General features: G+C 39.4%; 1 protein-coding gene across 1 annotated transcript; it reads left to right on the plus strand.

Annotated features, from left to right (window-relative positions):
- The first annotated feature begins 528 nt into the window (after nt 1-528).
- On the plus strand, nt 529-12,650 carry LOC109109053 (teashirt homolog 3-like). Its single transcript, XM_019122166.2, has 2 exons — nt 529-1,188; nt 8,524-12,650. The coding sequence occupies exons 1-2, from the start codon at nt 1,149-1,151 to the stop codon at nt 11,553-11,555; spliced, it is 3,072 nt and encodes a 1,023-aa protein (XP_018977711.2). The 5' UTR covers nt 529-1,148; the 3' UTR covers nt 11,556-12,650.
- Nucleotides 12,651-15,619: the final 2,969 nt, after the last annotated feature.

The raw sequence follows: 15,619 nt of genomic DNA on the forward strand, positions 1-15,619 counted from the left end.
CGCATCACATGACCCCTTTAAAAGGAAAGCATTTTGCTATATTTTAGTTTCAGAGGGTTTCCTTAACTACATAGTAAAAACATGATGTTTTTTTCTGTTTATGATTTTAGCAAACCTGCTTAAACATTTCAGATATCCAATCGTGGTAAAAGTGCATTTTCAAATCTGTAAGTGATATATATAAAAACAAAGGAGCTTTTTGGGACAATAATAACAATAATATATATGTTTTTAAGAATGTCTTATTTACACCGCTCAATCTCTTACATATTTTTGATTACAGTGGTTTCAAATCGTAAGTAACAGTTTTTATTCATAGTGTAGACTAATGATATGAAAAAAGGAAAGTCTTATGCATAAAGTCAATGCTAAAAATGAACCATTAATTGACATATGAACCATTTGATATATGCTTAAAGGTTGTTATTATTGTCCCAAAAAGCTCCTTTGTTTTTTCTGGGTGTGTTCATTAAAGGGTTAAGTTACATCCTTCCTTTCTGTCAGTGTAAGCGGTCTTGTTAATGCGCTCTTAAGTGACATATTGGCAGTGTCTCAAAACCTTATAAGCAGTCTACCTAGACTGGATTTTGGGCATTATATGTGCCGTGGGAATGACCGAAAGGATCACAGCACGCGTTTCGTCTGCTATTGTTGAATTTTTTGTCAATCCACACTTTGATCGCTGCGTCGCGTCTCTCTTATGTTTCACCGTCTTGCGCCATTAACGTTAAACAGCGTGTAACCTCTATTAACTTCTTTAATTTCGATTTAAAACCCTCGTTCAGTTCCATTCCGTTGGTTGTGTCTAGCCGTTTTGAACAGCGACAGACGTATGAACGCCCCCTTACTTTCTGCGCGCGGAAGAATCAGTTGCCGCGGACTTTTGAGTGACGTGACGAACTCGTAGCGAGCGGCTAGGCGTTTACTGTCCTGCCGCGCAGTTTTCCTCATCACTCCGGCAGACGGGCTTTAAACAAAGACTACCGCTAAACACGGAGCACCTGGTTTTCTCCTATGCCTAATGCGAAGTGTCGTAGCTTTTGTGACCGCGTCGTGCTGTTGTTAAATGGTGACACGTCTGATTGGGAGCATATATTGTTGAATATCGTTTCAGGTTGCGTTTATAGACACACAATCTGTGCGCAAGTATGCCGAGGAGAAAACAGCAGGCGCCCAAACGAGCGGCAGGTAAGTTTATTTGAACTGATTTCATTAGATAGGCTAACGTTACTCTTGTACATCTGTCCTCTTCATTTTTTTTTTTTTTTTTTTCTGTTAAAACTGTTATGTAGCCTACATTTGGTTTCTACTGCCTTGCATTTACAAACTACCATAAGGAGCAATAGTCTATATTTGTATAATCGCGTTTAATTGTTTGGATTTTTATTTTCGCGCATAACAAATTTTCCTTATTGTAATATATGTCATACATTTTTTCATGTTACTGGATACTTTTGTCAGTCCAATTCAATTCGAACAAAGATACTTGAATAGCTTTTGAATAATGACCATGCTTTTAATATTTAATTAAAAGTCATTTTGATGGAATTTATGTGGCTTCAAGTGGTGTAACTGTCTGAATATTGTAAAAACAAAATACAAAACAAAGAAAATAAAACTAGAAAAAAAAGAAAAAAAAAGAAAAAGTATCTTTAAAAGGAAGAAATTCTTTAAGAGAGTAGTCTTGTTATAAGAAATTTGACATAGTCATGTTTTTGTTTATTCTTTCTTCCTATTTTGAGGGGCGAAGCAGTTTTTTTTAGTATTAATATTTGAAAAACTTTGTGGCATAACAAAGAGTCAGGGGGCCATTTTGTTGTCATGTGACAAGAAAACCATAAACTAGAAAGGAAAGGACCCATTTAGACCCTCATTTGTATATCAAGTTCATTAAATAGTTATTGTTTTGGATATTTTTTATGAAAAGGTTTGTTGGTTGTACTACAGGACAAATAGGCGAACCCTAATGGAACTTGACATTTGTAACTCAAAATGCATGATAAAAAAGTAAATGTATATAAAAAAATTTAAGTATTATTAAAATTACTTAAAAATATATATTACATTAAAAGCATGTTTACATTTTTTTAAGATGTTGATTAAAATGTACATTATATTCAGGGTGAAAGAAAAGTGCTTTAGTAAAAATTTGTTTAAATGTTTTTCAAAACTGTGTGAAACCACAAGCTAGCATTTTGAACTAGATTTTTTTTTAAATGTGTCCTTTTTATCAGCTCAGATCTTATGATCTTATGAAACATTGACACATGCATGGGATATGTGTAAATTTTTCAGACTATTTTAACTTCTCTGGAGAGTTGGGCACCACTGAAACTGCCTTAATGTAAACTAAAACATTATCTGTCTGTTTAATAGAATAGATCCTATCCTATTATTTAAAAGAGGAGGAGTTCTGGGGCATTTTTATATTTATAGCAGAGCTCTTTGAAACAGAGATACAAAGCCATTATTATATAGCCTTCACTGTTTGTGTGTGTGTCTGTTTGAGGCAGAGATGATGTGGAGTTTAATGGAGGGGTATGGCTTGCTCTGTTAGACTGGCCTGTCAGAACAGCTTTGTCTCATGTTGGATTTAATTGTTATCCTTGTGACAGCCTCATCCATCAAAGGCTTTAATGGTCAATCAGAGCAAGGCCATGTGAGTGCTCTCCTTCTTTTTCCCATAAGCTTGCCTGGGCTTTTATTTCATCAGTATGCTCCTCCAAACTTCACTCATATGCGCTGTGCAGAGTGGTGACCGTGTGGTTTACAAGTGTGAGTTTATGGTTTACAGGTATGAACACATTTAGTCACAGCCACTGGAAGAAGGACTGTTACTTTTAACTTATTGATTGATGCATCGTTTTCTCTGTAGGTGATGTAGCGCTCAATAGCAATCTTGTAGATGAAAGAGTTTATAGAGAAATGTACTCTTTCCCAGTCACACTCTCTCTCTTACCCTAAAGGTTTGCACAGTTCTGTAAAAAGAAACATTTTGCCTTGCTTAATTTGAGCACACCTAATTAGCTGTAAGCTTGATGGATTCCTGACAGGTGCAATGATTGGAGTTGACAAGCTATGTGTCTGTCACCAAGTCATATTAGGTTTATGCTCCCTTGATGTAATCAAGTTGATATTAGCCACTCCTGCTGGCCTTTCCTATTGCCATAACCCAATTTAGCACCTTTACGTGACAAATGAGCTTTTTGGTGCCAGTCTGGAATCTAGACGATTCTGAACTCTTATGAGAGACAAACATGTGGAAACACCTACAGTCCTTCTGAAATGAATGTTTTCATCTGACTTTGAGCCATATTTGGAATGACAGATTAGGCATCAAATCTATTTTGAGTTGTACTTTGCTTCAACTCTGCTAGTTAGATCTCTCTCTGTCTGTGTGTGGGTTGATAATGTGAGTTAATCGGACACGCCTCCGCAAATCCCACAAGCCACCCTGGCCAAAAAGCTTCTCGGTTCTCAGGCTCTTTTGGGCGTGACTCCAGGCCCTGCCTTCTCCCTCTTTCTAAGGGTAAAATCAGTCGCTGTCAGATCTAAGGTGCGAGGCAGGTCATCCGGACAAGCGGCCATCAGTCATGCGTGGATGTGACGCAGTAGCTGGGCTTGATGGTGGCATTGATGAAAGGGCAGGAAACCATAGAGGCCCAATATTCCCTAATCCCAACCAGTGTCAACATACCTCTCCAGCCAGGCATGCCTGTAATCACTGCCAAAAGCTTCAAAAGTGCTAGAACCCCATTGATTTATGCAGCAGCTGAGACAAAAGATTAAAGTAATCTTACACATTCCTGGGTACACATTTCACACATGCACACAGACGGTGTGTTCATAAGTTAATGTGTTCACAACTGGTATTGATGTTTTAGTTGTGATTGACAGTTTACTTTTTCAGTTTAAAAGGATCACCACCATGCCACACTTTGGAAGTCATAGCTAACTAGTAGATGTAGATGTCTTTTACTAGTCAATGGTTTAAGAGCATCCATGTTTAGTCATTAAAATATATGTAATTGTGATTTCCAGAGTCTTATTGACCTTGACACAAAGTTGTGAAAGTCTGACATTATTTTAAAATGGCAAAGGTTTCACAGATAAAAGTTTGAAATAATTATTTTGTACTTTTCTAAGAAATAATTGTAAATAATTTTTTCATAACTGTGATATCAGGACTGTTGTATCACTCATTATTTCACTATATGCCCCCCACAAAACCATCACATTGACCTAATGTCCGAACTCTCATTTGAACTCGCACTCTATTGTGGTTGTAAACTTATACAAATGTTTCTTTGGTGTGTTGACAATGAAGACATCAATCTTCTGTTAAGAAGACAAGAATCCATCTTTTTTCTCATGGGAGGTGGCTTTTAGCTTGCGGTCCATTTTAGAAAAATGAGTCAGTCTGGTCCTCCGGGGTCCAGAAACCAAACCCTGGTGGAGAAGATCAGCACAATGCCAAACCGTCAATTACCCTTTCAACAGAGCCGTTAATCACGCTGCCACCCTTTACTTCTGGCATCCTGACACATGTCATCTATCACGCAGGCTTTCCGAGACGCCGAGGGAGGGAAGAAAAAAGAAATATAGTTGAGAATTACACAGAAAAGGCTGGGGAGAAAGTTGGGAAGTCAGAGATACAGGTCAGGCAAAACGGAGTCGTTGCTGTATAGGGTTTGTCGTTAGACTAAAAGAAAGTGACACAGGTGAGAAAATTTAATAAATTGTCGCACTGCTGAGTTAAGCTGTTAAGTCATTAAGTCATTGAAAGCCGTGTTTGGGTAGAGACCTCAGCCGATGACAGACAGATATATTACGTGCTGAGCAAGTGAAACAACAAATGAGTTCTAATTTAGCTTAATGCATGATAATTTCTACTTTAACAAAAGGTGGGAAAGTCTTGCATTACGCATTTCGAAAATTTCTCCTGCCAAAGTACATTTTAAATCAGTCAATCAGTCCGTCAATCATCAACTTTGTCAAGAATGCACGTCTAAGCGTGCATCCGCCTTCGTGTGTGGGTATTCACATATCTGAACATTCGTATGTGTTCATGTCTGCACATTCCCATCCGAGCTTAAAATGACATGCATCACTCAAGTTCAGCTGGCCTGTAAATGAACTCTAGCGTTCTCTCCCACAGCTCTAGCCCTGCTCCATGATGGATGCTCCTTTAAAGAAAGAGATTAATGAGAGGTAGGCGGCTTAGAGGACCATTTATCACAGTGAATATTATTTGGACGGCTGTGTAAGCCTGTAACCTGAGAGTTAGAAAGGCATAGACAGAGCACAGGGTCTTAGATGTCCTCTCTATGATGGATAGCTTTGCTTTCTCTCTGTGTTTGTTACGAGACACCAGCTGTCCACCGGGTGGTCATTGCCGGATAAGATTGGGAGTTTGGTATTGCATTCCCAACGAACCCTTCCAGTATTCTCAGTGAACTCAATTCCTAGTTATCGGAAGCTTATTAAAGGAGGTTAACTCGGGGACAAAGCCTTGCTTGAAAGGTTGGGGGTGGGTGGATGACAGTCTGGGGGATTTTTTTTTTTTTTTTTGATGTTGGTTTTTGCCCCAACCTCCCCCACCTTGTCCCTGCAGAGTAGAATTATGAGTGCCATCCATCTCACTGAGTTCTTTGATGCTGGGCCATCATCTCAGCAGCTGCTGGCTTAGATACACATAGAATTGTTGCCAATCACTCTTGGCAGCTGAGGCACATCAGACACACTGTTGTCAAGGGGGAAAAGGAATCAAAGGCACACAGAGTGATAATTAGAGAGATATATCCCCTGAAAGGACGTTTGTGGTCGGTGGAATTCCAGTCAGCAGAGACTGTTTGCCTTCCCGCATTTACTGTAAATGGTCAGTTTTAAGTTTCTCCAGCAGAGAAAGAGAAACACTACAAAAAAGGCAAGACCCAGGACAACAGTATGCACCCACAGTTCATTTTCTGTCTTAATTTGACTGCCCACTTTGATTGACTAAAAATTCACACATTTCTTTGCTTCATTTGCAGCAAAAAACACGCTATTTTTGGCATGGGGGCATCTCAACATGTTGCCTGAACGCTGCTTTATTTTGATCAAAGTGTCATGTGTTGCACATTAGCATGGCCTCAAGCTAGAACAATTCTCACAGTTAGCCTCAATCTGTATCTCACTATGAGGTTGTGAGTGAGTCATGTGAGCTCTGAGGATGAAAAGCTACAGTATTTACGGACAGAAAGCTTTGTTTAAATTGAGCAATCATCTTATTGGGTTACAAGTTCTAACAAGACCTGTGTATGACATTAAATACAATGATGTCAAGATGATCAACCTCTGATGTAAAAATTAGATGATCTAGACAGTTTAGGGGATCACATAAAATGGGATTAACAAAATATGCATACTTTTAACAGTAATCATGTACAGTCCTAGCGTAAGCAATTATGCACTCACATTAACCAAAGGTTATTATGTATAGAACTTGATGTTCCAATTCAAATGTCATTGGTGCTGTTTTTGTCTGTAATGTGGAGGGGAATAATGACTGATCATATGGAGACAAATGTAATAGTTACATAAATCAAACAAGACGAGTGCCACTAAAGTCTCCTAATTTTGGTCTGCTAGAACTCATTGCACTCATCACATTTTATTAGCTTAATAAATCACCAGGCTGTCAATCAAGCCTTTTGAGAATAATTGGTTATGGTAGGTGCCTCCTGAGATGGATTATAAATCATTCAAGGTTAAAGATTGTGTTTAAATTTAGTGGGCTTGGGTCTTGATACACGCATACACATTTGTGAGGGTATATGGTTTCTTCTTAGATTATGTTCTAAAGAGTATCTTCTGAACTTTTCCAGCCCCTAAATTTTGAATGAAGGCAGGCTTGTGTTATGTACAGTAAAAAAGTCAGTGGGTTACAGCTGACTTATTCTGATTCACCTCAGGGTTATGATATCTCCTTTATACTTTACTAGGTTTAAAATCCTTCTAAAAAAGTTACACTCTTGTAGTCTTTGGCATTTGTGCAAGAAAAAAGCAATTTGCCATTGTGGACCCTCAGTGTGTCACCGTAATTGTCTCAGGAATATGCGAGGGCAGGAAAATGATCATGTCATTGTAGTTACACCTGGTTCACCCTCTTTTCGAACTGCTTTGGAGTTCATGCCAAATCAGGCCGTTCAAATGACGTCTTTTGATCAAGGCTGTCGGGCACGATCAGAGGAGATTGGCAAGTAATGGATACCTAGTGACAATCCAAATCTACAGAGGGGATAAGACTGGCCTGCACCTGCCAGTTATCCTTTAGAGCCCCCATCCTGCGGGCCGCTTGGCTGACAGCCAGTGAGAGGCTAAATGAGAGAAGCGCAAGCTTGTGAGATTGTGTATTATCATTTGAAATGAGAGCTATTTGTGCTTTAACACTCTTGTCAGGACTGTGGTGGATCTTGTAAGAGAGAGAAAGGAAGAGATACTGTTAGCGTGCCACAGTGCACTTGAATCACACATGTGGCGGCACACCATGTTAGCTTGTAATTCAAGGCCTGCTGTATTTCAAAACATCTAACATGTCAAGCATTTTCCTTTTGACATGAGCAACATAATCACAAATGCACACACAAACAAGAGTGAATAGAGTGGAACAGAGATGGGGGGTTGGTATGGCTTTCAAGGGGGCATTTGTTCCACTTACGGAGTCAGAGTGACAGTGTCAAACTAGCAGGGGACAGGCTGTCAGGAGACAGGATCGTCAGTCCCAGAGGATGTTGGTGGATGGGCTCTTTTGAGGGTGTGAGGGCAGCTGGCAGAGAGAAGGGCGACCGTGTCCCCTTGGATCTGTCATCTGGAGGTGCTTGAGCAGACACCTTTCTCAGAACACGTCACCTGTCCAAGGTGAACAGTCGTCAGGTGGGATTCAAAGTGACAGGTGGCTTATGTGCCGCCATCTTATGTCATTCCCCTTAACCTCTCAATCTATCTATCCACCTTTTCCCTCTATCTATTTGTCTCCTCATATGTGCACGGGTATGTCGAAATGTGGACATGTGGAGAGGTGGGCTAAATGGCAGTAGGTGCAACCCCTTGTAAATAGCCTGATTATATGCTTAACAGCAAACAATTATATAAAAATATTTGAAGGTTATTTCTTGGTCCTCTGTTATTTGTTTGTGGATGCTCCAGTGCGTATGTGCCATTCAGAATTGAATTAATGTCTTTTAGATTCCAATTCAATTCTCGAATTTGATTTGCATTTGAACTGAGACAGACAGCAGGATACAGAATTGCAATTCAAATTTGCACTTTGACTTTTGTTGGACAGGGTGGAGGAATTCTTAATTTACCAGGATGATTTGTCTGTATTGCAGTTCAACATCTTGTGGGATTTGGCCCATTCATTTTAAATTCTAGAAGAATATCATTTGGTTAAATGATTGGTTTGTGTGTTTACTTCATTCAGTTCAACTTATGTGGCATTAATTTCATTTTATTTTTTTCTCTCCCTTTTTCTCCCACTAGCTTATGATTCAGAGAATGTTAAGGAGAGCACCATACAGACTGAAGACACTGGAAGTGATTGCTCAGTGCCCAAGAAAAAACAACAGGGTGAAAGTGATTTGGGAGAAGACTTCATTAACCCAGTGGATGAACAAGATTCCCCTACTGCTGAGCTCTCAGGCCATGATGTTGACAATGAATCTCACATAAGTGAATCTAGTGACCCCATGTCAGATGCAGACAGCACCCCGATCAAAAATACGGAGGAGGCCACAACAGACTTTCTAAAAGACCATTCTGAGGACTCAGTATGTATTACAGACAGTCTAGAACAGATGAAGTCTATTTACAAAAGCTTTCTTAATAATCCCTACTGGTCCTTTTTGAGCTTGAATTCCTCTCAACCGCATGCAGATGAACAGCCGGCCAGTAGCAGCGGTAGCAGTAGTAGCAACAGCAGTCCTGGACGCAACAGCTATGACTGGCATCAGTCTGCTATCGCAAAGACACTCCAACAGGTCTCTCAGAAACAACCTGCTGCACTTGAACCAAGTATTTTCTCCACTGTCCAGCTCTACCGCCAAAGTACTAAACTCTATGGATCCATCTTTACTGGTGCAAGCAAGTTCCACTGCAAAAGCTGCAGTGCATCATATGACACACTGCTTGATCTCACAGTTCACATGAATGAAACAGACCACTACCGTGATGACAATCTTGAAAGTGCTAGTAAGGGTGCCAAGTCATGGTCCAAGCCCCGGAAGCGCTCTCTTTTGGAGATGGAGGGAAAGGAAGATGCCCAGAAAGTCCTACGCTGTATGTACTGTGGACACTCTTTTGAATCTTTGCAAGACCTTAGCGTGCACATGATAAAGACTAAGCATTACCAGAAGGTTCCTCTGAGAGAGCCAAGAACTGCAATTGCTGCTAAAGTTGTGTCTTCATTCAGGAAGAGGATTCCAGTGGAGCTGTATGTTGCAAAATCTTTGCACACCACAGAACAGACAAGAAGTCCCAACGGAGGGCAGGCCAGTGATATTTTTCAGATGTATTCTGAACAAACCAACAAAGACGACTTGATAGATCAGAAGACAAGGCGTGGTGTGCAGTTCAAGTCTCAGAACCTCAAATGCAAGGAGTGTGGGATTTCACATGACTCTTTGCAGCAGTTGAGTGCTCATATGATGTTGACCGGCCACTTTGTCAAAGTCACTCAAACATTGCAAAAGACAGACAAGCCTTCTTATCCCAAAAGTAAGTCTGAGAAGTCTCAGTCAGGTACACCATGTTCTTCCCCTCTTTTAGCCACAGGAATCTTGGCGTCACCGTCTGTCCCATCTGTAGCAACTGGGGACAAAAACAAGACACAAGAAATGACTTCTCAAAAAGACAGTGATTGCAAGGAGTCTGCAAATATAAATGATGCTAAGCAGAAATTCGGCATATCATTGAATTCTGATTACCTAACTGAAGATGATCTAAAAGAGAGTCCTAAAATGGATTTTGATATTCTAAAATCACTGGAGAATACAGTTACATCGGCTATTAACAAAGCACAGAAGGGTGCCCCGAGTTGGGGCGGTTACCAGAGCATTCATGCAGCTTATCAGTTACGAAACCAACTGAAACCTGGTCTAAACAACTCAGGCTATGTTTCTTCTTTAAAACAATCAAGCAGTAGTCAGGAAGGCCGGTCCATAGACAAAAGTCATTTAATCCCTCCAAGCACTCCACCAAGAGCTTCCTGTACCACAGTTAATGTCCAGGAGGTGGACAAACTGGAAAAGAAAGTAACAGAAAAGATTTCTGAGGTTGACAGACAATTTAATGACTTGAATGGACAAGGATCCTTACATCAGCAACTGCTGAATTCCAAAGGGAAACCACTAATGTCAAAATCTCCATGTCATGAGAGTGTGTTTACACCTATGAGCAATGTCTCTGAGGGTAACACAAATGAAAGAGAAATTCAGAAGCACACACAAGATTACAGAACTCGCCCCACTTCAGATCTGTATGATGATGCTGGTCTACTCTCTGCCCAACCTGAGCCAAAACAACCCTCTGTCAGTCCTCTAAGTGCCCTTCAGTCTGTTATGAACCTTCATCTGGGTAAAGCTGCCAAACCGGTAAGGCCTGTCCAGGACCCTATGAGCATGCTTCTCAGGATGAGCAACAGCATGGCAGAAAGGGCCGCTCTTGCCGGTCCATCTGGACACTCAGCGAAACTTAGCCAGTTGAATTCTGACTGCCATGAAATTTGCAGAGACCAACCGATAGACTTATCCAAAGGCAAAAGTGAACTGTGTCTCAGAGCTGCTGCTCTCCCAGGCAAAGCTTTGAGTTCCTCTGTGTCTGGTGTATCTGTGAGTGAATCAACCAGTTCCAAAATCTTATCACCAGCGAGTCCTTTGCGTGAAAATGCCCTCTCTGACATATCAGACATGCTGCGCAATCTCTCAGATTCTAGAGTTTTGAAGTCCCCATCGCTTTTATGTAAGCCAGAGCAGTCAGAAATCGAGGGTTCTCACACTTCAGATGAGGCAGAGGATACATCCATGGTGCATAAACGTAAAGGTAGGCAATCGCACTGGAAACCCCAGCACTTGCTCATTTTGCAGGCTCAGTTTGCATCCTGCCTCAGGCAGACAGCTGATGGAAAGTATGTGATATCAGAATTGAGCTCCCAGGAAAGGATGGTCATATCACATATAACAGGTCTATCTATGACAACCATCAGCCACTGGCTGGCCAATGTGAAATATCAGCTCAGACGAACAGGCAGAACAAAGTTCATAAAGAACGTTGACTCAGGACACCCGATTTTCTACTGTAGTGAATGTGCAACACAGTTCCAAGTTTGTTCTACATACATCTGTCACCTTGAGTCACACCTTGGGTTTAAAATGAAAGACTTGGCAAAACTTACTTCTAAGGATCTGAACCGGAGGATTACAAAGCATTCTAAGAGCCCTCCCATAAAACCTGTGATTCCTGCTGTACTGCCAGCTAGAGGATGTCAGGAGCAATTACCACCGGTGCCAGCTCTGTAATATACAAAAAACTTATACAGTTAACACAGTATGCCAGGATATTTATTGTACTCTAATTTGAGAACAGACAGGCCGATCATGATGTAAAGATTCATACACAGTTACTCATATATTGTTGCATTAACAGTTGGCCTTGTAGGCTAAGCTTTTGTGATCATGAATGTTGTAATGGTAATTTAACTTTAAAAACCTGTTTAAAGTTAAGCTGGCTACCACCAGTTTTACTAGGTAGATACACAGTATAAGAAATCTATTATATATAACAATGTCTTAAAGTTATGAACAATCTTGTATGATCATGATGAACAGCTTTTTGGTGGAAGTTTCTGTTCTGATGAGAGAAGACTGTATATCTGTACATAGCTGTTATGTTATCCATATTTTCCAAAATATTTTCCATGACTTGCTTTTGTTCTTTCATTTTTCCCGTGCTAATACTTAGTTTGTTTGTGCATAAGGAATCTGATTTATTTATAGATATATAACTAAAGAACTGTATATAATACTTAAAGTCTTTAACATTTTTGTTGATATAAATTGCCTTGACTTGCTTTTTTACAGATGTTTTTGTTTTCTTAAAATATTTGTATCACCTGTTCATTTTTATTCTTGCCAGATTTGTTAATCAGACTATTTAACCTGTCATTTTTGACTTTTTATTTACATTTTTGTTGAATGTTAATACATTGAATGAAGCATGCCATCTATATATGTAAATGAAAAAAAAAATCAGTAATCTTTTTAAAGAAAAATGTAATTAGAAAAAAGGCATATTTGTCTTTTTTCAATTACTTGACTTCACATTTAATGTTTTTAAACTCTGTAATTTTAACCTAATATCATTCTAATAAGACATTCAAAGACCATTGTTTTTATTAGTCATTCAAAAGAGTTTTTTTTTTCAGTAGTGCATCCTTATGCCTGACCATTATTTTTTAAATAAATAATCTCCCCATTTTACTGCGGTTACTTCCTTTTTAGTGCATATCTTTTAACTCTTACCATGCCAAGTCTAAACATACAGTCACATGTACTCTTTGTCATCTTAGCTTGTTTCCCATCAACTATTGGCAGAATTAAATTGAAGTTGTTGTGTCTTTTTGTTTTGTTCCTTTGGTACGGTGAATTCAGTGGGGGTAGTCACGCCTCAGTGGTAATAAAATAAGAGAGAGAAGTGCTCCCTGTCAGAGTCACATCAGCCTATGTCATTGCTCTAATGAATATCATCTAAATTGCTTTGTATATCTGAACAGTTTGGATGTCAATCTAATTTGAGTGCATGCACTGATGGGAAGGGGCCCAGACTAATGAGAAGAGAGCTATGTTTGACAGTGCAATAAGCTTCAACCTGATCAGACAAGTTTGAACAGGAATTCTGACACATGTGCCAATCAAATAAAAAAATTGACGTGAAAACAGTAGCTTGAATTTTATGTGAAACGCTGTACAGACTGTACTGGCATCATCCTTATTTCTTGTCTGACATCTTGTCTGAAGTTAGCAGTTCCTAAAACTATAGCATATAGGCCAGTACCTGAAAAAAAAAAAATATGATATCAAACACATTTTCATAAACATTTTAACTTAAGGAAAGGTCTGTTCTGGTGTAATTTGCAGTGTTCTTTAGAACATAGTCATGGCTAACCTGAAAATAAATTGATCACTGAGCTAGCACAATCTTCATCTCATCATGGCCTCTTGGAAATCATGTTCACCCGTTACTTGAGTGTCAGTTCATATCGTGACCAGACCTGAGTTGACGTGACAGTTTATGACAGCTCCAGAGCACTCATGGGACAGAATTGAGGCAGCTGCCCACAGAGTCCACACATACTGAATTATTCTCAGCGCAAGGGTATGGGTTAAGGTCATTTTCCTTTTCTTAAAAAATGGGAAAATTGTCATACTGCTGAAGTACAGTCAGTTTAGTTCAAGTTGGACAATGTTTATGCTTAAATATTATTTAAACATGATATTGATTTAGTCATAGAATGTTATGAGTTAAAAAAGTATTAAGAACTATGGTGCATTACATCCACTTCCATCAGCCTAATAAACTAACTCAAGAAAGTTGTTGTAAGTCCAAAATGTTTAACAGCTGGACAGGGAATATTTTGAGCAGCTGAACTGCTATTCACTAGCATTTCCCCAGACAGCTGTCAAGAGCATTTTGGCATGATATCTGACAGATTTGCAAAAGACACTCGTTTCAGGGCATTACACCATACATTGTTAATTTAATGCATGATGACACGAACAATTATAGTGAGCTACATGCTCAAATAGCATGTCAAAAGCTGTGTATCAATCCATTTGATCCTGTTTTCCAACACCTTAAGTGATACCTTAAGCAACATTTCTGACTAGGAGAGAAGTGCTGACCAAGTAAAACGCTTGAGAGGAACACACTGGCTGATCTAGCTACATTTGCAAGAAAAGGAAGGTCTAAAACAAGATCTGTTGGGGTATAAATAAGAGCATATATTTCATTTTTATACACTAGAGTGTACCAAACAACCCCCAAGAGAACTGAGCTGGATATCTCACTGAGAATTAGTTTTAGTTTTGTCCAGTTTCTTTTTTTATTCCCTACCTCTCTTGACAGAATTTAGAAACAAGAATATTTCTATTTAAGATGCGACCCTTGGGTTTGCTACTCTACAGAACCTTACTGAAATATGCAAAAAAAAAAAAATGCAAAACTCCCAGACCATATAAATTTTGGTCAGATTTGCTTGTTTTGTCATTGCCGATTTATGCATGGATTTGTATTTAAAAAATACAGTTTAAATGTGAAAATAATATAAAATATAAGCATATGTTTAAATGTGAAAATAATATAAAATAGAAGCAGATTCACTAGTTTCACTTAAAATGACCTTATTTTGAGCAGAAATCTCAGACATGTCAAGATTTCAGAAAGAAGCCGAACATTGTAGCATGCTAGCTCTCTACCACCGCCAGAGTTGTCTGACATGGTGGCATGACTTCTGACATTGTGTATTCAGAATGATCTGACAAGGCATCCACTCATGTTCTGTCAGGGCTCATTCGAAATGTGGTAATGGTCTCGTCCCTGTCCATCGTCCCTCTCCGCACGTCTCAGCTGTATGCATAGGTGGCGTTTAGATGCGACGTCCCAAAAATGCATGAGCTGAGCGCTTCACGTGACCTCCTGGGCCACGCTAGCCGTCCGGAGATGGCAGGGGACACGATTCAGTGTGACACTCCTGGTTGGAGCTGCCAAACTGCCACTTCCTGTCCTCTTTATTCACACATTGAGGGAGTTGAAATACAGTGTTTTGAAAATCACTGATCAGACATCTGTCTGCTTGTCTGGCCTTTCTGTTTAACTGTCATGATCGTGTTTGGCCACCTCTCATTCAACGTCAATGCCAGCTCTGATCTGCATTACAGAGCAGCAGATACCAGCCGTGTGCTATTGTATTTAATGGCCAACTCAGCCATTTTCTATCCTAATTAAGAAAGTTTCTTGGATAAAAATAGATAAATAAAATTAAAAGAACAAATTAACACATTACATTTATTTCCCAGAGTCAAGGATTGTTGATTAATCTCTGAAAATCAGATGTAACATAAAGGTCTAATCTAGTAAAATAATTATTTAACACTATATAGTCTAGCTTCACACTATTTGTGCTGTTTAAATTGGTCTGAACCAATGAACCGTGCCCTGAGTCAGGTTAGACGCCATATTGAATTTAAAGAGGTGATCGGGATAGATTTTAGGGCCGTTCAGAGAGAATATTTTTTTCCATTCCATTGCAAGTAAATTCAGTTTTTAAAAAAACATATCTTGAGGCGGTTTTCCTAATTTCACTTCTCTTTTTTTTTTTCAACGCAAAAATGTGTTCTCAAGTTTAAAAACGCATTCCCAGAACGTGATAAGCCGCGCGCGACCGCAACGGTCAAACACGTTTGTAAACCACGTTTACCTAGATAAAACAATAGAAAACTAGCGAAATGTAATGCAAAAACATATTCTGTGTGAACGAACTCTCTTCACAAGGGCACGCACTATATAAACGTCATAGAAGACAATT

The sequence above is a fragment of the Cyprinus carpio genome, chromosome B18, assembly GCF_018340385.1.
Source record: "Cyprinus carpio isolate SPL01 chromosome B18, ASM1834038v1, whole genome shotgun sequence".
NCBI classification, from domain to species: domain Eukaryota; kingdom Metazoa; phylum Chordata; class Actinopteri; order Cypriniformes; family Cyprinidae; genus Cyprinus; species Cyprinus carpio.